Source organism: Urocitellus parryii, chromosome 11 (assembly GCF_045843805.1).
Source record: "Urocitellus parryii isolate mUroPar1 chromosome 11, mUroPar1.hap1, whole genome shotgun sequence".
In the NCBI taxonomy this organism is placed as follows: domain Eukaryota; kingdom Metazoa; phylum Chordata; class Mammalia; order Rodentia; family Sciuridae; genus Urocitellus; species Urocitellus parryii.
In genome coordinates, this window is record NC_135541.1 from 18,985,833 (window position 1) to 19,008,889 (window position 23,057).

General features: G+C 43.9%; 2 protein-coding genes and 1 long non-coding RNA gene across 4 annotated transcripts in view; 1 reads left to right on the forward strand and 2 right to left on the reverse strand.

Annotated features, from left to right (window-relative positions):
• Positions 1-13,570, forward strand: part of Zcchc17 (zinc finger CCHC-type containing 17) — a 52,773-nt gene extending 39,203 nt beyond the window's left edge. The window contains exons 6-8 of the mRNA XM_026391582.2: positions 1,393-1,493; positions 3,638-3,783; positions 11,884-13,570. Of these exons, the coding sequence (XP_026247367.2) occupies positions 1,393-1,493; positions 3,638-3,783; positions 11,884-12,045 (409 nt within the window). The 3' untranslated portion in view covers positions 12,046-13,570. The remainder of the gene's footprint in view (positions 1-1,392; positions 1,494-3,637; positions 3,784-11,883) is intronic.
• LOC144249125 (uncharacterized) lies at positions 7,675-10,697 on the reverse strand. The gene is made up of 3 exons (XR_013342167.1): positions 10,125-10,697; positions 8,811-9,038; positions 7,675-8,566 (listed from the first exon to the last, which is right to left on the reverse strand). It is a non-coding gene; the product is annotated as an uncharacterized LOC144249125 (long non-coding RNA).
• Positions 13,429-21,169, reverse strand: Fabp3 (fatty acid binding protein 3). 2 transcript variants are annotated; one of them, XM_026391583.2, is made up of 5 exons: positions 21,018-21,169; positions 16,825-16,997; positions 15,045-15,146; positions 14,544-14,621; positions 13,429-13,746 (listed from the first exon to the last, which is right to left on the reverse strand). In XM_026391583.2, exons 1-5 carry the CDS (start codon positions 21,088-21,090, stop codon positions 13,693-13,695), a joined length of 480 nt encoding a protein of 159 aa, XP_026247368.1. In that variant the 5' UTR covers positions 21,091-21,169; the 3' UTR covers positions 13,429-13,692. The 2 variants fall into 2 exon arrangements, with proteins under 2 accessions (XP_026247368.1, XP_026247369.1); XM_026391584.2 differs by lacking the exon at positions 14,544-14,621.
• Positions 21,170-23,057: the final 1,888 nt, after the last annotated feature.

Sequence of the window (23,057 nt, forward strand, 5' to 3'; positions counted from 1 at the left end):
CAACCTAGTATATGACCTTAAGTAAAATCTTATTGGTCAGAAACTATTTTAGTGTCTAGTCCATAGTAAATACTTAATATAGATAGTTACTTGTAGTTATTGTTTTAAATGCCTCGTTTTTCCTCTAACATCTGAGATTTTCCTTTTTTAATATCTATTTTTTAGGGCTGGGGATGTGGCTCATTTATTTATGTTTATGTGGTGTTGGGGATCAAACCCAGGGCCTCGCCTGTGCTAGGCGAATGTTCTACTGCTGAGCCACAACCACAGCCTCACACTTCCTTTTTGAAAGAATGTGTATAACCTAGGCCATGTTTTGTCCTTTTTACCTCATATAGTGCTTGATGTGTAGTATTTGTTTAGTTAGTACATTCATTTCCACATTTATTCAACAAACTTAGGCAGCATGAGTGGTTTGCAGAAAGGAATTAGCTGGAAGAGGAAGAGTTGATTTCAGGCCATGATGGATGGATTTGATTGCCATTCCTCTTCCTCGAAAAAATCAGACGAGTGGTTATGCAGGGGAGGCATGGTGACAAGAAGAGACCATGAGGTGCTGGTTAAATTTTTATTTTTTATGGAGTACTAGTTATATGAATATGTTCATATTGTAAAAATGAAGTAAGGTATATTCTTAGTACAAATGCTTTTCTATATGCATATTATACTTTGATCAGAAGTTTTAAAAAGTGCTGTGGGAAAGAATTAACAAAGATTAATTCTAGGGCTGGGGATGTAGTTCAATTGGTAGAGTGTTTGCCTTGCATGCACAAAGGCCTGAGTTCAATCTTGATCCCCTTATCAAAAAAAAAAAAAAAAAAAAAATTCTAGCTGAGGGCCTCAGGGAAGAAGACTTGATAGATAGTAGCCTCGGAATGTTTAGGTGTACTCAAATGGTGAGTGGGAGCATTTCAGAATGGAACTGCCTGGGCAAAAGCAGTGAAATAGTCACATCTGGCCAGACTTATTGTATAAGTAAAAATGAGGCTGGGAAAGTAGTTAGAGACAGACTGTGAAAGACTTTGAATGCCAAGGGAAGAAATTTGGACTTGATTTTCTAGAAAGCTTAGATGGTCTTTTAAATCCAATAGTGACCTGGTGTTATACAATGGTTAACATGGTGAGTAATTTTTATATTTTCATTCTCTGTGCATTAGCGAGATGACGCCTAGACTCATTCATAATTGTTAATTCAAAGTCTTGTCCTGAATGGAAAAAATCAGCTATTTCACCTCATTGCTTTCACCACCTGTCTTGTTCTGCCCAATGCATGTTCTTCTTTCTTCCTTTTTTTGCCAAAAACAAAATAAAAAACCAACATTCAGCCTAACCTTGAAGTTTCTCTGATGCATCTTTTAAGGAGGCCAACCATCGGTATCTTTTTCATTATAGGCAAGAAGAGAGGCGAAGGCGATCCTTCCAGGATTACACTGGGCAGAAGATCACTCTTGAGGCGGTCCTGAACACTACCTGCAAGAAGTGTGGCTGTAAAGGTAAGGTGAAGCCTCTGCCATTTCTGTATTTCTCTCCTTATGGATGAAGACCATTGCCTAGTAGTTGTTTAATTTACCCCGTTTTAGCCAACTGTGCATGCTTTTATTCCGGCCAGATTTACATCAGAGTGTGTGGCTCGATGCTTTTTCTGTTTACCTTTCTGAATGCTGGCCCTGTGAGATACCCTCATTTTGTACCCACCACTCCACAGCTAATGTCTGACTGGGCAAGGTCCCCTTTTACTATGCCAAGAGGGGCAAGAGTGTTTGATTACGGTTTATACTTTAAAATTTAATCTCCAAGAACATTGATTGTTCTGCAAAAATTAAGTGATTTGGAAATACATTCCTTTAGGATCCAAGTTAAACTCTTTCATCTTTATTTCTTTAACTAAAAAGTTCTGTATATAATATCCTTTAGTAATAAAGAATATAAGATAGTCACTTCCTTTTAGCTCTATTTCCTCAGGTTTCTTCTAGTCTTACTCAAATATTAAAAAGCTCTTTCAGCCTGACTTCCCTTGTTGGAGCTATAATGAGAAGGCCTGCCAGCTTCTCATTTTCAGAGTGACCTCAATTTGTCACCTCTTCTCCCTAGCCCTCCATCTAGCCATCTTTGTTTATCTTTCTACAACTAGTAGCAGATTTGTGCCCTGGTTGAAGTTGTGGGGTTTAAGCCCCTATTTATTATTAGCATAGAGGGAAGAAGGGAAAAGTAAAATTGAGAGAAGGAATACCTCCTCAGGGGAATTATGGAGACATTCCAAATATTTGGAAAACTCTGTACTATATTCCTTTTCCAGGCACCATCAAGTTTCTGGACCTAGCAGTGCTTGTGTACGTAGCTTTTTTTTTTTTTTTTTTTTTTTTTTTTTTTTTTTTTTTAAGTTGTAGATGGACACGATACCTTTATTTATTTTTATGTGGTGCTGAGGATCGAACCCAGGGCCTCACACGTGCAAGATGCATGCTCTACCATGGAGCCACAATCCCAGCCCCAACATAGCTTTTTAATTATCTCATGAGGTTCCTCTGTGGCCCTGAAACAGGATCCACCAGAAGTTTAACACAGCATCTATTAACAGTCCCTCAACAGCACCGAAGGCTCAGGAAAAGTAGAATCTCCTACCTTCAACTTGTATACACCAGGCATCATGTTAAAGCAGAAAAGAATATGGAGAGGTGGAATTTGTCCCAGTCAGCAAAGATCAGGCCAAAGGTTGTTGGTTTGGGTACAGCAAAAAGAGCACAGGGCAGAGAGGCATGGGACCTGTAAGAAGTTTTAGCTCTGCGGCTATCTGTGTGACCTTGATATACTTCTTAACTGTAGGCTCTCCCAGTCTGCAAATTCAGGATGTTGGATGTGATGATGTCTAAGGCCCTTGCCAGGCCTGACAATCTGTGAATGTTGAGTGCCTCTAGGTGATTGTGCCTGCCTCTCTGTGTATTAGCTTAGATTTGAGTGCCCACTTCTGCCAGCTTTCTTCCTTTAAAGCTTGGCCTGCCACTCAGCTCCCTCTGATCAGCATCCTGTTCTCTGGAGCAGCCTTTTATTGTCAGGAATAACTTCCCAAACTGATCTTTAAAAATGAATAAGCCTAATGGAGGGCAGCCCAAGCCTGCATCCTCATATACTCTGCCATTTCCAAAGCAGCATCAGTGTTTCCTGTGGCTCTTAAGGTTGACTGCTTATTTGGCTGTGGTTAATTGAACAAAGCCATCTTGAGGTGACAGAAAATTTTCTCTGAACTGACTCAATAATATCTCCTGAACCACTGAGCTCCTGTCAAGACCCTCTGGGGAAGATCCACCTGCTGAGAGGAGAGACTCTTTCTCCCTCTCTACCTTTTCTACTTTTCTTTTCTTTTTTTTTTATAGTTTTTTTTCTCAGCCCATATTAGGACTGATTTTTTTTTTTTTTTTAAAGGATGGTCAGGTTCTTAAATTTTTTTTTTTTTTTTTTTTTGGAAAGAGTGAGAGAGAGAGAGAGAATTTTTTAATATTTATTTTTTAGTTTTTGGCGGACACAATGTCTTTGTTTGTATGTGGTGCTGAGGATCGAACTCAGGCCGCCCGCATGCCAGGCGAGAGCACTACCACTTGAGCCACATCCCCAGCCCCCGTTTTCTACTTTTCTTCTTCAGGTCACTTTGCAAAAGATTGCTTCATGCAACCAGGTGGGACCAAATATTCTCTGATACCTGATGAAGAAGAAGAGAAAGAAGAGACAAAGTCAGCAGAATTTGAGAAACCTGATTCCATCAGGAATTCTTCCCGGAAAAGAAAAAAGGTGAGTGCTTTCTTGCTTGTATTTATCATACTTTTTCAAGTTTTAAAATGAAGTTGTACTTTTTGCAGAAATTTTAGAAATACTGAAAAATAAAGAAAATCGAGGATCTCCAGTAATCTTTCTACTCAGAAAGACATTTTTTAGTATTTTTAGTGTTTTCTAATCTTTTTTAGGTCATAATAAATATATACATACATATATGTATGTACATATGTGCATTTATACATGGAAACAGAATTATGGTCAAACTAGGTATAGTTTATACTCTAATTTTTCATCTTATTGTCTAGTATTTATTTATTTATTTATTTGTTTGTTTATTTATTTTTAGTTGTTGTTGGACACATGCCATTATTTAATTTATTTTTATGTGGTGCTAAGGATCGAACCCAGTGCCTTGCACATGATAGGCAAGCGCTCTACCACTGAGTCACAACCCCAGCCCTTACTTTCTAGTTTTAATTGTTCTTCAAAAATTTGATGTAAGAGCAACACAGTATTCTACCTCATGGCTATATGATTATTAATTTGCTTTGTGATTACTGAATATTTTTTATTACTTACAACCTAAATTTGTGGCTACATCTCATACTATTTTCTAAGCATAGATTCTGAAGTAAGATTACTGAGTTAAGACTTTATACATTTTATAAAATTGCCTTCTAGAAAGTACCTATCTGTCCCCAGAAGTGTAAAACATTATCTGTCTTCACCAAGTTCTGTCTCTTTTTCTACTACTTAAAGCAGAGACCAATTTATAAAACAGACTGTATTGTAGTTCAGAAAGAAACCATGCATCAATAGCATACCTCACAGAAAGGAAACAAATTCTGCTATAGTTTGATCAGAAAATGGTATACTATGATTTTCCTTTCAGTACTGGGAATTGAACCCAGGGGCACTTTACAATTAAGCTACATCCCCAATCCTTTTTTTTCCCCTGTGGTACCAGAGATTGAACCTAGGGGTGTTTAACTACTGAGCCACATCCCTAACAATTTTTATTTTTTATTTTGAGACAGGGTCTTGCTAAGTTGCTTAAGGCCTCAACCTCCTGAGCCACTGGAATTACAGGCTTGCACCACTGCACCCAGCCATCCCCAATCTTTTTATGTTTTATTTTTAAAATAAAATCTTTTTATTTTATTTTAAGTTGCTGAGGCTGGCCCAGAACTTTGGATCATCCTGCCTCAGCCTCATGGGTCACTGCAGTTATAAGCATGTGCCACCACATGGTGGCTCACAGTGCTCATGTAGGATTTTTCTGTGACCAATTATTTTGTTTCTAGAGCTTTGGCACTTTTATTGAATGATAATTTTGTGCCAGGCTTTGCGGACTCTAGTAATACAACGAGTATGGTGAAATCCTTGCACTCTGTGGGCATTATCTACAAATTAAGTATTATCTTTATTTTTGAGGGGGTGGGGTACTAGGGATTGAACTCAGGGGCACTCCAACACTGAGCCACATCCCCAGCCCTATTTTGTATTTTATTTAGAGATAGGGTCTCACTGAGTTGCTTAGCACCTCACTGTTGGCTGAGGCTGGCTTTGAATTTGTGATCCTCCTGCCTCAGCCTCCCAAGCCGCTGGGATTATAGTCGGGTGCCACCATGCCCTGGTATACTATCTTCATTTCTTATTGTTTTTTTTTGTTTGTTTGTTTGGTTTTTGGTTTTGGGTACCAGGTATTGAACTCGGGGGCACTCAACCACTGAGCCACATCCCCAGCCCTATTTTGTATTTTATTTAGAGACAGAGTTTCACTGATTTGCTTAGTGTCTTGTTTTTGCTGAGGCTGGCTTTGAACTCAGATCCTCCTGCCTTAGCCTCCTGACCCACTGGGATTACAGGCGTGTGTGTCCCACCTCACTCAGCACTAATAAGTATTTTCTTTCTTTTTTTTTTTTTTTTAAAGAGAAAGTGAGAGAGAGAGAGAATTCTTTTTTAATATTTATTTTTTAGTTTTTGGCGGACACAACATCTTTGTTTGTATGTGGTGCTGAGGATCGAACCCAGGCCGCACACATGCCAGGCAAGCGCGCTACTACTGGAGCCACATCCCCAGCCCAGTATTTTCTAATTAATGCTATCATGACTACCTTAATCTCTTCTTTACCTCCTCCCCACTGCCCCCATCAAAACCTTTTCTATCCTTCAATATGATATTACTTGTTTTAATGGCAGCAATACCTTCCCAGTTTCCCAAGAAAGAAACCTCCTCTTCTCATTTTGAGAGGCACATTTTAAATTGCCTCTCAAAATTCTGTTTCTCCCTCCTACTTCCACTACTACTATATATTTTATCTCCTTACATGTCTTGCATTCAGACTACGCAAAAATTTACCATCTTAACTTTTTTTTTTTGGTAGTCCTAGGAATCAAAACCAGGGCCTCACACATGCTGGGTGAATACTTACCACTGAGCTATACTCCCAGCCCCCATCTTAACTATTTTTAAATACACAATTTAGTACTGTAAAATATATTCACATGATAGCATTCCTTGCACAATAATTATAATTTGATGAAGTGCAAGTGACCTGTTTTTTCTTTCATTGCCTTTGTTTTTGGTGTCATACTCAAAAAACCATTGCCGGGTCATGTCATGAAACATTTCCCCTATTTTTCTTCAAAGAGTTATATATTTAGGATTTTGATTTATTCTGAGTTAATTTTCATATTGATTTAAAAGAAGAGTACAAAAAATGATTTTTTCTTTTGGTATTGAGGATTGATTCTAGGGATGCTTTACCACTGATCCACATACCCAGTCCTTTAAATTATTTTGACACAGGGTTTTGCTAAGTTGCTAAGGGTCTTGCTAAATTGTGAGTCTAACCTGGAACATACAATCCTCCTGCCTTGGCCTCCTGAGTTGCTATTTGCATATGCCACTGTGCCCAACTGGTCCAAAAGTTTTTTTGCATGTAGATATCCAGTTTTCTTAAGACCATCTATTAAAAAGACTACCCTTTTCCCATTGAATGATCTTGGCCCCCTCATCAAAAATCATTTGACCATATACATGAGGATTTTTCTGGGGTCTTATTTCTATTCTGTAAGTCTCTGTGCCTATTCTTATGCCAGTACCCAATGTTTTGATTACTTTAGCTTTATATAGAGTAAGGAAATGTGAATATTCCAACTTTGTTCTTCATTTTCAAGATCATTTTGACTATACAGGGTTTTTTGTGATCTGTATGAATTTTTTCTATTTCACACGCACATACACACAAAAATCATTTGAGATTTTGATAGGGGTTGCAGTGTGTGAAGTGTCAAACAGCTAGTGATCTGTAGATCACTTTGGGTAGGAGGAATATATGGACATCCCTTCCCCCCTCCTCCATACTGAGTATTGAACCCAGGGCCTTGTGCATGCTTGGTAAGAGCTCTTTCACTGAGCTACATATGTATCCCCTGAATAGACATCTTAACCATATCAAGTCTTCCATTTGGGCCTTTAAATTATTTACTTATTTCATTATGTTGCTGGGGATCAAACTCAGGGCCTTGCACATGTTAAGCACATGCTTTACCACTGAATTACACCCCTCACCCTTGTGTCTTTAATGTCTTTCAGTAACATTTATAGTTTTCAGTATACAAGTCTTTCACCTCCAGTTCTTAGGTGCTGCCTTTAATACAGACAGGACTAAAAACATCTGCTTTGGGACTCAGCCTGAGTCATGTCCAAGTGCAACCACCTATGCCAGTTGCTTCATCTCAGTCATCCTTATTGAGGTTACAATTTCTTTTCCTGATAATTATGCCCACTTGGTAAATTTGTTGATGAAGGTTTAAATGAGATATATGTGCAAAGTACCCAGCCCAGCATCTAGAAAATTACATACTGTATAAATGCTTACTGCTGTTATTCCCCTTTCTCAGTCTTTGCTTTTATTTATTTTATTATTTTTTTATTTTAGTTTTTAGATGGACACATATCTTTATTTTTTTATTTTATTTTTATGTGGTGTTGAGGATTGAACCCAGCGCCTCGCGCATGCCAGGCTACCGCTTGAGCCAATCCCCAGCCCTTTACTTTTATTTTTGTTTTTCTCTCACACTGGGCTGTTGCTGTCCTGTTTCAAGACTATAGAGGAAATGCTGTAGTAACCAGTATGTGGTTTTTACCTCGAGAGAGTCTCAGAGATGTTTGAGCAGTGGCTTCTTTCCAGTGCTTCCTGCTTGTCAGCTGTGGACTCACACACCCTTTATCGTTTTTTTTTTTAGACAGGGTCTTACTAAATTTCCCATTTTGGCTTCAAACTTGCCATCTTTCTACCTCAGCCATCCAAATAACTGGAATTACAGACCTGTAAGACCATGCTCAGCTTACTCTTTATTCTCTGTTCCCCTTTGTACTTGAATGCAGTCTAGGACCAGAAGCAGCTTTTAGCCCTCTAGGTCTTCCCCCACCCAACTCTCAACTTTGCTGCTGAACTCCAGCTTCTGAAGTAACTGTTCTTTTGTTCTTCTCTTGCTTAGGGATGACTAGTGAGAAAGACACCAGTTGCTGGAGCCTTGGTTGTCTTGTTCAGGCTGCAAAAGCACTTTGGCATTGAGATTGAGGTCTAGGAGAAGACCATCTCCCCAGTCTTCACTAGCTAGAGCCTGTGTTCCAGCTTGCCAGGGTTCTCTAGTGATTCTTCCCTTCTCAACTGGTGTCCTTGAGAGTAAAGTAGAAATACTGTGGAACTGTGTTAGAAAAGACAATGTTCTTGTTGCATTAGCCTTGGTGAACTCATTTCACTTCTCTGAGTTGCAGTTTTTCCATCTGTAAAATAAGAATAATAATTCATGAGTTTTATCTGAAGATAGTGGCATACACTTAAATTCTAGCTACTTGTGAGGCTGAGGCAGGAGAATTGCCAGTTATAAAATCCAGCCTGGGTAACATAGTGAGACACCATCTAAAAAAAAAAAAAAAGTCATTTATTTTGACCCCAGCAGATGATGATGATGATGATGATGATTAGGAACTAAAAACTTTGAAACAAGCTGTATGCAGTGGTACACACCTGTAATCCCAGTGACTTAGAAGGCCAGAGCAGGAAGACTACGAGTTTGAGGCCAGCTTCAGCAACGTAGCAAGGCCCATTTTGTGCCAGCTTCAGCAACGTAGCAAGGCCCAATTTCAAAATAAAAAATAAAAATGGCTGAGGATGTATCTCAATGGTAGAGTGCCTCTGGGTTTAATCCCCAGAACCATAAGAGGGAAAAAGCAAACAAAAACAAAAAACTTGAAGCTGGTAGTGTTTTTTTTTTTTTTTTTTTTAAAGAGAGTGAGAGAGGGGAGAGAGAGAGAGAGAATTTTTAATATTTATTTTTTAGTTCTCGGCAGACACAACATCTTTGTTGGTATGTGGTGCTGAGGATCGAACCCGGGTCGCACGCATGCCAGGCGAGCGCGCTACCGCTTGAGCCACATCCCCAGCCCCTGGTAGTGCTTTTTAATAAGACAATATTATTATTTCCTTACCCAGACTGGGCCAGGCTTAGAGGGAATTGGTGCCAGACTATATTTACTTACTTGCCTAGGACCCTACCCTACATAAGGAGCAGACACTCGTGAGACTCCCAAGCCCATACTATCCTATGATGGACTTGTGTGGTCTTGCCATCTAGGAAGGTGCATCACCATAAGCCAAACCATCAGTTGGCTAAATCTCAGCTCTTCCCAGCCATGCTTGTTATAGTGGGTCCAGGGAGCTTTGTAACTACTCACTACTCCATTGAAGTTACCAAGAAAGAGTTTTGGTTTAACCTCTTTTTACAACTTGACTCATCTGCTATCATCACCTGGTCAGACTATAAGAACATTCTGGTAGTTCTCTGAAATAAGAGAAAAATAATTCTGTAGCTTGGTGGTAAAGCACTTGTGTAGTAGCATGTGCAAAGGCCATGTGCTTGATCCTCAGCACTGAAAAACATACTGCTAATTACCTAGGCATAACGAATCAGGCACAGGCATTATAGTTAGAATTTATTTAATTCTTATTAAAGATACTTATTATTTCTAATTCACTGAAAACTGAGATTCAAGAAAGGTAGGTCCGATGTTTCAAGTGACATAGTAAGTTAAGTGGCAGAGCTAAAATTTGAATTTAATTCTTTAAAATCATTCATCATACCATGATGCCTCCCATAATTCTATAGGAAGAGGGTCCTTGTGCTACACATAGGATAACTCAGGAGATTTTCATTCACATCATCCATATGCATATCCCATTCCTGCCTTTGTGATCTGGGACAAGTTGCTTCCAACTTCTCAAACCCATAGATAACTGTCTCATTAAATCACCACATCCATGTGACATAAGTACTGTTCTTACCTTTTTTCCATTTGCAGAGGCTGGGCCTCAGTGAGGTGAGATGACCGGCCAAGGTTACAGAATAGTAACTTCTATTAATAGTAACTTCTTGGGTCTAGGTTGAACACCTAGTTCACTGTGATCTCACAGCCAGCTTCTCTCAGGATGTTGGTTGGAAGCCTGCAGGAAGAGCAATGGCTTCACCCTTTTCTGCATTCTCCCTTTTTTCCTCCCATAGTCTCTTCCACTTTTAGAAACCTTAATAAGGTGCTGGGTGAAGTAGAGCATGCCTGTAATCCCAGTACTCACTTTGAAGGCTGAGGCAGGAGAATTCAAAGCCAGCCTTAGCAACTTAGTGAGGCCCTAAGCAAATCAGTGAGACCCTGTCTCTAAATAAAATATAAAAAGATTGGGGATGTAGCTCAGTGGTTAAGTGCCCCTGGGTTTAATCCCTGGTACAAAAAGGGGGTTGGGGGGCAGATGGGGATAATAAAATATAAAAAAAGATTGGGGATGTAGCTCAATAGTAAAGTGTCCCTGGGTTCAATCTCCAGTACTTTAAAAAAAAAAAAAAGAAGAAGAAACTTTAGTAAAGGAAAAGACATAGGTAATGCTTAAAATTGCTTCAACTTCCCTATAGAAGCCTAGGAGCCTGCTTTCCATCTCTGGTGTGGGTTTGTACTGGTTACTCTTGGCAGCATGGTGTGTAGGGGGGGTGGGGGGTCTAGTTTAGGGACAGTTCTTTATCAGTATACTCTTGCAAGGTTGTTGTGAAAGTTAGACATGATAAATATTCAAGGAGAGCAGGCAGAAGCTCATTGATGGCAGGGATTTTTTTTTTTTCTTGGCAACAGAGTCTAACAGAAAACAGACTGGGAGACAACTCTTAATAAATCTTTTATTTTGTGATATTAGGTGAATCACTGTCTCTAGATAGACTAGGTAATCTCTAGAGATCTCTTTCATCTTTAGTATCCTCTGCTTTTTTAAAAATGGAAGTAATAGAGCCAGGCATGGTGGTACATGTCATTATCCCATTAGGAGGCTGAGGCTGCAGGATTGCGAGTTAGAGGACAGCCTGGGCACTTTATCAAGACCTAAAATAAAAAGGCTGGGGAAATAGCTCAGTAGTGGAGCATGTGCCTACCATGCATGAGGCCCAGGGTTAAATTCCCAGTACTGAGAGAAAGAAAAGGAAGTGATAGATGTTTTTAACCAAAAAATAAAGGAACTCCGTCCCCCCCCCCCACTTGAGTTCATTCCTGAAATAACCCGTTTTACCAGTTGTGGAGTCTTTTCCAGTGTTTTCTGTGTATACTGGATATATGTATGTATAAATGTGTACACATAGTGCAACATTGTGGCACATGCCTGTAATCCCAGCTACTCAGGAGGCTGAGGCAGGAGGAGCACAAGTCTGAGACCAGCCTAGGCAATTTAGAGAGAGCCTGTCTCAAAAAGGTCTGGGGATATAGCCTCGCCATAAATTGATCCTGGGTTCAATCCCCAGTACCACAAAAACATAAAAAACTTAAAAATAAACATACAACTCTGTATAGTACACATGTATCCATGTATGTTTTATATATACTGGAATTTATATAATAGATATTGTATTGTCTTGGTTCTTTCACTTGTTTTGGCTATTTTTTTTTTTTACTTAATTGCTTTTATTTATTGTCTTCTAACTTATTAAATAGCTCCCTTCTGATTACCAGCTGTGATTTTTTTTAAAGCAAATATACACGCACAATGTTGAATTTTAAATTTTTCTTTTTAGGAAAAGAAGAAAAAGAAACATAGAGACAAGAAGTCATCTGACTCTGACAGCTCAGACTCTGAGAGTGATACAGGCAAGAGAGCAAAGCACACATCAAAAGATAGCAAGGCGGCTAAGAAGAAGAAAAAGAAGAAGAAGCATAAGAAGAAGCACAAGGAATGAGAGTAGAAAAGAGAGGACGGGGTGGTTGAGAGAATAAGGAACCAGGAGTTTTGTGCCTTGAAGCTCTGGCTCCTGAAAAGACTCAATAGTGAGAATATGGCCTCCCACCCCGTTGACATCTATGGGAATGCAGCAAGCAGGTTTGGGAGTTACAGGTCAGAAGCAGCCGCCTGAATGAGTTGTTCTTTCCTTACTGCTTCTGATCTCTTTGCAGTTGACCCCTGAGGCCCACCCATTCATTCACCCTATTTTTTTTCATTCAGCAGGAGGTCTGTTTACCCTCCTCAGCTACCACTGCCAGAGCTGGATACCTTTATAGGAGTCCAGGCTAAAGCCACAAGTACTGCTGTGGAGGTGAGAGCCTGGCTGTATTTGAACAGTGACTGGTGCCTTCCTGTTGTCTGTCTTGAACCAGGCGATGGGTTAGTTTATGCTGCCTATGTGGGAGCAGAGGGAAACTGGCAGCAAGAGGGAGAACGTGGTAAGGAGTGGTGCTCACTTTTTCCATTCCCTAGTATGGTTCTACTAGGCTAGAAGTGACAGCCAGTGACCACAGCCATAAAACAGTCATTTGCAGTTTGACTTATCTTGTATATGACATTCCAACAGACCACTGAACCAGACATATGAAGCCAAGGTCATTGCTCTACTTTCTATTTATTACTGTATGATTTGGCTAGTTCCACTTCAGGTCTCTGCTTAAATTCCTGGCACTAAATGGAAATGTGTTTGGTTTGAAACCTGCTCAAAGTTCTTATTCTTATAATCCTTCTTCTTGGTTAACATAACAGATTTAAAGTCACTGAATCTGCATTAGTTTATAGAAAAACATTTAATATGTTCCCTTAGACCTTGGAGAGAAGCCTAGCCAAGGGCTGATACAAAGCTAGAGGTACTAGCAGGCCACAGCTTTCTTGGAAGATCACTTATAAACCCTTCTGTAATGATCAGATGATCTATTTTCCCAGAGTTGATTAGAGAACCAGTAAGAATTTATAACCTTTGAGTACTAGCCTGGTGCATAATGAGAGCTTAGCAGTCATCTTGGCCACTGGTCATCTTCTCCCACAGTAGCCCAAGCCTGGATCCTATGATCCTGTACTCTGGGAAGGGAGAAACCACAGCATCCCACAAAGGGCCAGACAAAAGAAAGTACTCAGTGCAGTATGGGCCAGGGGTGACAGTTCAGTGGTCAACGCGCCAATGACTGGAATAGGTGATTTGACCCAGGGAGGAGCAATGTCAAGGCAAGATGTAGGTGCAGCTATCATCATTGAATGTCCCTGACATTGTCCATTTTAGCTTCTCATCCAGTGTTTCAAGTGACCTTAAAGCAGTTATTTCTGCCCATTGACACCTGGGGAAAACTTAGACTCCCAGAACCACATCACCAGAGGCAACTGCATGGCCTCTGCTCTGCTTTATTGACTTCAGAGCATATTGGATACAGTTTAAAAAAAAAAAAGAAGAAAAGGAACACATACATACACAATGGAAACTGGGGATGCAGGCTGGTGTCACCTGATCCCAGAAGAATTCCTCAAAGTAGGTTTATACAAAATTCCAGAGGAAAAAAATGAGGCAATGTGGTGCTGAGTCCAGGGGTGGCCAGTTGACAGAGGAACAGTCAGTGACAGTGCTGGTGCGTCATGCCTCTTTTTCGTAAGTGCGAGTGCACACTACACTGCCATGGGTGAGTGTCTGGAAAGAAAGATGAGAGTCAGACAGGAGAAGACCTCAGGAGTACTTACTCATCCTGATGAGTGTCACTTGAGTACCTACTATGTGCCAGGTACTTTACATTTCTGATATGTACCAAGTCTTTTTTAAGGTAGGCACTATAATTCCTACTTTAGAGATTTATTATTTATTTATCTTAAAAGAAGATACAATTTGTTTCTCTTTTTCTTACATCATTTAGCTTCTTTCATCCTTATGGGTAAGATGGTGCCTGGCTCATAGTAGACAAATAGGTGAATAAAAATGTCCAGAGATACTTGAGGAATGGCTGTGCTAAGCTACCAACTCTCCATTCTTCCCCTAAGTTCCCTAAGTTGGGGCAGGGCCAGATCCCCACCCGTCTGGTGTCATAGAGGCAAGCCATGGCCTCACAATAGTCTGAACAGCCAGTGAGTATTTGGTCCTGTATGTGCTATTCCCACCAAAACTAGGAACTACATTCCTAACTCTGAATTCAAGAATGGCCCCATGTTGAGTGCAAGAATGAAGGTAGCAAGTTATGCTCCCCAGGAAGGTCTGCAGTGAAGACGCTGAGGTAAGAACCTGAGGCCCTGCAGAGTTAGAAGGTAGAGATCCCAGTGGCTGCTATCTGTGCCCTGAATCTGGGGGAAGAGTTCCCTCAAGGGTACATTCTCCAAGTGAAGCCCCCAAGCTTGTCTAAATAGATCTGCCAGCCATTTTTGCTACTTTCTACCCAGGCAATAATCAGGTACTTGCAGGAGGCCAGACCTAGAACTAACTCTAAGAGGAGGTCTTACTGGAATGGGGAAGAAAGGGTTGTGCTGTCCATCAGTGCCTCCAGTCATCAGGCTTCCCCTGCATGTGACAGCATAACACTAGAGAGGAGAGGGAAGGAAATGCTTTGATAGGAAATGGGAGCCTATCCTGGAGAGCCTAGAATCAAATTGGCCCTGCTTCCCATCTCTTCTTGGGCTGTGGAGCATCCACTATCCTCCTCCCTCCCCAGTGAGGGTTTCTGCTGTGCATACCCAGTCTCTTTCAGACTTCCCAGAAGCACTAAAAGGTAGGTGTTATTAATACCCACTTTATCGTTGCACTTGGAGAAGGTGACTTGTCCAAGTCATGTAGCCTATAAACAGATTTAAACCCAGACCTTTGTGAGTCCAAAGCTATGACCTTTCTTCTGCCTCTCCTATCCCAGCTTTGATGGCTCCTGGGGATGACCTTGGCTTTTTACAGGTTTGGCTCTTTACAGGTTAGTAACCAGTTAGCTAAGGCTCCACACTTGCCCATCTTACCAAGATGAGTTTCCCATCATTTAGCTCCCGCACAAGTGTAGTCTCTTGCCCGTCCCACTTCTGCACGTGGACAAGTTTTCCTCCATCCAGCGTCACAGTGGACTGTGGAAAAAGGGTAGAGGCCTGAGCAGTGATCTGAGCCAGGACTGAGGAACAGGATAAGAAAGAGAAAGAAAAGCACTTATCCTGTCTGCTATGTGATGTCCACAGCCCTGCTTCCTCCAAGATACAGAAGACATGTACCTGTCCATATTCCTGACAAAGCTGAGGAGGAGTTCTGAGGACCTCTTTTTGGTCATGGTCATCACAGTGCCTAAAAGACCCTTAGATGGGGAGTATTAGGCTTCCCTCTTCTCTTCTCAGTCCACATCATGTGATCCCCTTCAGCTGACAAGAGGGCAGCAACTACAAGGTCCTAGGACTGGGTGTCCCTGGAGTGTTCCTTAGCCCTGGCTCAAAGGCCCACTTAGTCCTCTGGGTGCTGCCAGCCTGCATCAGCTGGTTCTCATTTGGCAACTTTCCCAGGTCTCTCTTCTCTAGGAATTTGGGGGCTATAGTCCAGACTTGGGAACCTTGCTAAGCAAGATTCAGCAGGAGATGAGAAGGTCATTATGTGTTTGTGTTGCTTCTATCTTGCTGTGCTGTCTGTAGCCCACCTTACTCATTTTCATCCCTCCTAAGTTTTTTGCCCACTCAGAGCAGATTATTTTTGGCCCTCACATTCACATCCCTGTGTTTGAATGGGGTTTTTGCCCCTCAAGAATATGGCAAGCTTAAGGAGGTAGGGATATGTGGTGTGTGGTGGGGCTGTGACTTTCCAAAGTCAGCTTCTTTCTTAGGACAACCAACATCCCCTGCTCCACTGCCAGCCTGCTGTGCAATCCTGCACTGGGCTTTAACTCCTCTCCCTTTGCAAGGAAAACAGCCCCTACCCTGTTCTTCCTGTAGGCAACTGTGAGGAAGAGAAAACAGCTGAAAAGCTGTGTTTTAGGGTACTGGTGAAGAGGACACTGCTTAGAGACACCCTAGAAGTCAGAGTCCCTTATTTCTCTCCCATGCCTGGTCCAGAGCTGGGAATCCTGAGGCAAGCTGCCAAGACAAAAACATCATGGGGTAACAGAGACCTGAGACTGGGGGGTAGATGCTTACTACCCACCCCCTGGAAGAGGGAGTTAAGACTGTGGGAAGACTACAAACACCCATGACAGCTGAGTGGCCACCTCAGAACACGATTCTAACTGCCTGTCAGGTGGCCACACTGGAAATACTTTCAGGGTCACTGGCCAGGCTTGGGAGTTACAGGTTGCAGAAGAGGGAGCATCTGGATAGGTCTCAGTCTCTTGTTCCCAGCTGCCTGCTTAGCTGTGGAGGCCTGGACAACCTTACTAGTGGAGGGCCCTGGTTTCTCCTGTGCATCAATCCCAGAGCACTTCAGATCACAGCCATGGCCACTTAACTCCATCTATGGAAGGGGAAAGAAACCCAGTGCTATGGCATACGTTGCACAAGGTCACCCAGCTGGAGCTAAAGGAGCACAAGGTCAGAACATTCTGGCTCTGTGCTGCCCACTCCCAGAGGCAGCTGGTAGTTGAGTCCCAAGAAGGGAGGAAAGAAAACAAGTGGACAGAACTAATATGTATTTAGCACCTAGGACAATCCAGCACTGAACAGGCTTTATGAAACCTTGTGTCACCCAAGTTGCCTATGAGAGCCTGCTCCTCAGTATGCAATGACAAGGGTCTCAGTACCCTTGTTCCCCATGCCCCCTTCCCTGACTCACCTTGACCTTCCTGTCATCTGCTGTAGTCTCATCAAACTCCTTCCCCAGCTGAAAACTGATCTCCGTGTTCTTGAAGGTACTCTGTGTTTTTAAGATGATGGTGTCCCCATTCTTTTCGATGATTGTAGTGGGCTTGGTCATGCTGGCCACTTGCCTGGTAGCAAAGCCCACACCTGAGAGCGAGGGGAAGATTATGAGAATATGGAGCTGCCACTGAGAGGCACTGCACAAGCTCAAAGAATGATTCTTAGACCAGGATCAACCTAAGTCTTTGTGTGGCCTTCTATGCCAGAGGCACTTGACTACTGAGCCATATCTCCAGCCTTTTTATTTTTTATTTGGGGACAGGTCCTCACTAAATTGCTAAAGCTGGTCTCAAACTTGTGATCCTCCTGCCTCAGCCTCCGAGCTCACTGGGATTACAGGTGTTGCTGCTGTGTCTGTCTGCCATTATTATTTTTAAAAATTCAGTCTTCCTCTTACAATGAAGCAAACAAATTTAACCCCAATATAAGGAACAGGCATGCCATAGTAAGACAGTGACAGAACTGAGATTGGAATAAGTTATCAGGTAGCCAGGCACGGTGACACACTTGTAATCCTAACTACTTGGAAGGCTGAGGCAGGACAATGACAAGTTCGAAACCAGACTAGGTAATTTAGTGAAACCTTCAACAACTTAGCAAGACCCTGACTTGGGGCTGGGGATGTAGCTCAGTACTAGAATACCCCAGGTTGAATCCCCAGTACCAAAAATAATAAGGTACCAAGTACACCGTTCAGTCCTTCCTGCCCCCTTGCAGGGTTGATAACAGTTACACTGTATCTCTACAGATGTAAACACAGATGGAGTTTAAGCTCAGGGTCACAAACCTGAAGTTGAAGCATTAACTGTTTCACTACAGAGCTTACTTATCTGCTCCTCCATGCCACCTCCCAAGACACAGCACCAGGTGACCCTCCAGGGCACCTGAGTAGCTCAAGCTCAGGTAAAGTGGACTTTGGCTTCCAAAGCCCTGGGAACAAGAATTTTCCACCTTTGGAAATTTTTACCCCTGAGAAGCATTAGTACTCTTATCCCCCCAAATGTGGCCATACGACCGATTTAGGAATCAGGTACAAATCTAGGAGACTTGGGAGAAGCCTAAAGTGGTAACCACAATGAGTTAAGAAAAACTCATCTCCTGACTCCTAGCCTGAGGTCCTATGGGGACTCTCCTGGCCTATGCATGGCTTCCCTGGGTGCTGGACAAAGTCCTGAGTGTCCTACAAGCAAAAGAACACCGAACTTTTAGGCTAAGCCTTCATCCTTTCAGGTTGTAGCTTTCCTGGAATCTGTCCTTCTGCTACTGAACTTTGATCATGACTGCTGTGCCCAGCTGCCCCCAGCAGCCTGTGCTGAGCCGTCCCCCAAGGCAGAGGTGAGGCCGGAGGCAGCCCAGGGTAGTGGTGTCTGGTTTTCTAATGTACCTGAGTACATAGTGCCTGCTGGAAGCTGTGTACCTTGTACATATTCTACACAGGTTGTTCTACTTAATGCTTGGAACAGCCCTAAGGGTGGGTTTTATTGTTCCCAGTCCACAAATGAGGCTCTGTCTGGGGTCTTATCCAAAGTCAAAAAGCAAGTGACTGCTCTAGACTCCCAGACTGTTCACTGTTCCCACTAGGCCATTCTGCCCAGCACAAGTGCATGCACCAAGGCTACCAGTTGTGCCTGTGGTCAGTGGGACTAAGCTGGGCCTTTCTGCCTCTCGAGAACCCTTGGTCTGGGGCACAAGGGGCAGGGACTGACTCTGCAGTTCTACTGATGCCAGCCCATCCTACCTGGCCATTGAGGGACTGGGCCTTACCTCCTGGTATCAGAGTGAGTTAGGCCAGTTATACTCCCTAGTGCAGAAGTGGGCCTTGTCACTGCAACCAGAAGCTGTTTGCTCAGGACCTATCTAGGGACATAGAGTGTGGGACTGAGACACAAGAAACTAAGATGACTCATGCCTGTAATCCCACTGACTTGGGAGACAGGAGGATTAGCAAGTTCAAGGCCAGCCTCATCAACTTAGACTCTGTCTCAAGAAATAGAAAAATGGGTTGGGGATGTGGCTCAAGTGGTAGCACACTCGCCTGGCATGTGTGAGGCACTGGGTTCAATCCTCAGCACTACATAAAAATAAAATAAAGATGTATCCACCTTTTTTTTTTTATAGAGAATTTTTTTTTATTTTTTAGTTTTCGGCGGACACAACATCTTTGTTTGTATGTGGTGCTGAGGATCGAACCCGGGCGGCACGCATGCCAGGCGAGCGCGCTACCGCTTGAGCCACATCCCCGGCCCCAAGATATGTGTCCACCTTTAAAAAAAAAAATAGAAAAATGGCTGAGGGCACAGTTCAGTGATAGAGCACTCCTGGGTTCAGTCCCCAGTACCACAAAAAAAAGAAAAGGAAATGAAGCCAAAACTAGCTCCTGAGAGCTGAGGTAGTGTTTTGTTTTCTTTCTTTCTTTCTTTAAAATGTTTCCAGTTGTAGATGGACAATACTTTTTTTTTTAGATTTCTTTAAAATATTTTTTACTTGTCAGTGTACCTTTATTTTATTTATATGTGGTGCAGAGGATGGAACCCAGTGCCTCACACATGCTAGGCAAGCATACTTCCACTGAGCTACAACCCCAGCCCCAGACTCCAACTCTGACGTGCGAGGATCACTTGAACTCAGGAATTTGAGACCAACTGTGCAAGACAATCAGACTCTCTTTTTTTTAATATTTTCTTTTTCCCTTCTTCAGTGGGCCTCAGGCTTTCATCTGAGAAAAGCAGGCTAAATAGAATCTCAGCCCTCTAACATAAGAAGCTGTCATGAGTTAAGAGCATAGCTCAGTGCTAGAGCACATGCTTAGTATGTTTCAGTTCCAGAGTTGATTCTAGCACCCAAAGACAAAACCTGCCCAAAGATGACAGGTCCTTAGGGAGACCTGGCTTCTGGCCGAGTTGGGCAGAATAATGAAATAACTGGGCTTGTTGCAGCCCAGTTCAAGGACTCAGGCCTTTGGCCCAAATGTCTGCTTTGGGAAGAGGAACTAAACCTGGGCAATCCAGATTCCCCAACAGCTGTGTGAGGCCTCGTGCTTCTCTTCCAAACAACAGTTGCTTTCCTGGAGTCACTAGGCATGTCCCCAGGATAGAGTAGGTGCAACTGAGAGCTCTGACCTCAAGAGCCACACTTTTAGTACCTATTCCAAGGGAGGACTAGGAGCAAAGATTGAGAGGGACCCCCACATACAACCATTGCCTATCTGCTTCAAGCAGCCCTTCTTCCTTGGAAGCCAGGCATGGAACCTAGCTCAACCATGATCATCATCCCAGGCTTCCCTGTCCCAGCCTGGTGGGCTAGAACAGAGCCCAGAATTTCAGAGAAAGGTTATCACCTCCATCTAAGCAAACTAGTAAAGGAAGGGCTGAGGTCAGTCTTTGGATAAGCAGTTCCTCTCACTCCCAGTGTCTATAGGGTAGTGGGAAGAGCTGTGGGTTATAGAGCTTAAGTCCTGGGTTTTCTTACCAGCTCAGCTATGGAATTTATGACAAATTTCTACTTGATCTTGGCCTCAGTTTTCCCAGGGTCCTTACCTGTAGGATTCTTTGAAACTATTCTTCCCCATTCTGTAATCACACAGTTCTCCATACTCTCCTAGACCAATGACTCTCCCTTTAACATTCAATCTCTTCCTCGGTCTTTCCTACTTCTTTAGGCCATAGTACACTATCTGTCCCAATCCCTTTCCGGATTCAGACTCCTCCGGTTTCTGTGCCACCCATTCCCGTTCTTTCTCCCCAGGCTCACCCTGGGCCTTTGATCAGTGCTCTTATCTAAACCCTCCCCCCCCTACCTCCAGGTCATATACTCCTCTTCCTCAAAAGCGACTCCCTGCCTGACATCATCTAAGGACACAGCAGCCTTCTCCCTGCCCCTCCTTATCCGGGTAGACCCCTGGCAGGTTCGGACCATGAAAGCCCCAACTCAACAGGCCTCCCCACGCCCTGGCCCAGGCTGCCACCTCTGAGCCCCGCTATCCAACCTTGTCCAGGAGGAATGGATGCGGCCAGCGTACAAGAAACCAGAGTAGCAGAGCGCTGTGCCGAGCTAGGTGCGCTGCAAGCCCCTTCCCAGCCGGCATCCAGAGCCTGGCTGCTCGCTCACCAAGTGACTTCATGTAGTCATCGAAATTCTTGCTGTCCACTAGTTTCCAGGTGCCCACGAAGGCGTCCACCATGGTGAAGCTGGGCTAGGCTGAGAAGCAAGCTGCAAGAGATGGAAAGCTTGTAGACTCCGGGACCGCGGCTCTCCAACCGAGCTGCCGCTTTAAATAGTCCTGGCATCACATGATGAGCCGTGGCCCACGCCCGCCCCCTCCCGAAATAGGAAGCCCAGGGCCAGCGCTCGCTCGCCTGGGGGCTGGGCGCCCCTCCCCCACTGGTCAGGCGGGAGGGGACCAGCCGTTGGTCCCGGCTCGCCTGTGCCTGCCTCGCCCCGGCCGCGGAGTCCCATCCCCACGCTGGCAACACCTGCTCCTTTCCCTGGCTTCAGGGCGCTCTTCGGAATCTGAGATGGAAGCGCTGGGGCCCCGGAGCGTCCGTCACCCTGTCCCTGCGGCCGAGATGAGACTAGAGGACAAAGGAAACTCGCCCTTGCCCGGTGACCCCGCTGGGGAAAGCTGGTTGACTCCGGTGGCCCCGGCATCTTGGTCTTTATTTTATAGGTGAGGAGCCAGAAGCTCAGAGGGGCAACGGACAAGGTCATTGTAATGGGGAGCGAATTGAAGCCCAGATGGCAAGCCTGGCACCCGCCTCCCACTGCCCAGGGGCGGGGCTCGGAGAGTCACCGTGGGCACCGTCGGTGATTGAGCTGTCCCTGCGTCCTCACCTGCTCCCGGAGAAAGCGTGACCCTTCCCGGCGCCCACCCGACACGTGCTTGCCCCTCCCTACGGAATGTCGCTTGCCAGCGTCTTTCCTCGGGCGACCCAACTCCCCACCCTCCGGTGACCTCTGAGCTTGCGCTCAGGTCATTCCCTTCACCCACCTTCAGAAATTCTGTCCATTGAGTTCTTCGCGGCCCAAGGACACCTCCCCCACCTGCCTGAAACCCGCAGCCCTCCCTGACCTGGCACAAGCCTGCCAACACTCTCCTGGGCACCTCCTTTAAAGAGCCCTCTGTGCGGTTGTTTCGGCACTTTACAGTTTACAAAGCACTTTTTTATATCGAAAAGACCCTCCTTATATTGATGTTTGTTGCATTTAAGTACATTGTCACGTTGAACTTTCTACACAAAGTACTTGAAGTAGACGTTATTCCCTTTTTGAGGATGAATAAATGGAATCTCAGAGGAACCCATTCATTAATTCAGCAGTTATTAAAACACTTGCTTTGGACTGGGGCTGTGGCTCTGTGGTAGAGCCCTTGCCTAGCATATGTGAGGCATTGGTTTGATCCCCAGCACCACATAAAAAACTAAAAAAAGAAAAGGTATTGTGTCCATCTGTAAATACAAATATAAAACAAACACACACTTGCTTTGTGCTGGGAACTGCTGTGGAGAGAGACTAACAGGAAACACAAGCCATGCTCAAGTAGTTAGTCTTGGGGAATACTCACTCAACTAGTGTGGTGAATTGATAGGAGGCCTGTCCTGATCTGACCTGGAGCCTCAGGGAAAGCTCCCTCCCTAACCCTGCCCCCCACCCCACCACGCCCTGCCCCCAAGAGAGGTGTGAGTGAATTCCCAGCAGAAAGGCCCTGCACAGGAGAGAATGAACTGCAGAAAGGCACCCAGGAGCCCTGGGGGCTGGCCACCTCTGCCACACACTGTAATGGGGCAGATCTTCCTCCCTGGGCCTGTTTCTCCAAGTGGAAATCTTCCCTTACCCTGGCTGTTCTGGGAAGAAGGCCCAGGAGGAAGAGGCCTCTCCCTCACCCACCAAGGCCTTGATTACTTTGGACTTGCCAGAAGACTGAGAAGGCCCATTTATGCCAAAGCTATAGGGACAGGCCTCAGGGCTCAGCATGGAGCCCTGGTGACCTCACTTCAAGGTCACACAACCTTTAGACACAGGGCCTCCTCTCTTATTTATTTTTTAAGTGTGAGTAGGGTTAGTGGCCATTTTATTTGTTTATTTATTGCAATTTGGGGATTGAATCCAGGCCTTGCACACACTAGGAAAGTTCTTTAACCACTGAGCTAC

Excerpts from the sequence above, each read along its gene's own strand:
- Fabp3 (XM_026391583.2), bottom strand. The coding sequence starts at position 21,090 with ATGGTGGACGCCTTCGTGGGCACCTGGAAACTAGTGGACAGCAAGAAT. Across the intron at positions 16,998-21,017 it reads TGACTACATGAAGTCACTTG|GTGTGGGCTTTGCTACCAGG; the intron begins GTGAGCGAGCAG and ends CCTCGCTCTCAG. Across the intron at positions 14,622-15,044 it reads ATGATGGGAAACTCATCTTG|TGTTATGCTGTCACATGCAG; the intron begins GTAAGATGGGCA and ends TCTCCTCTCTAG.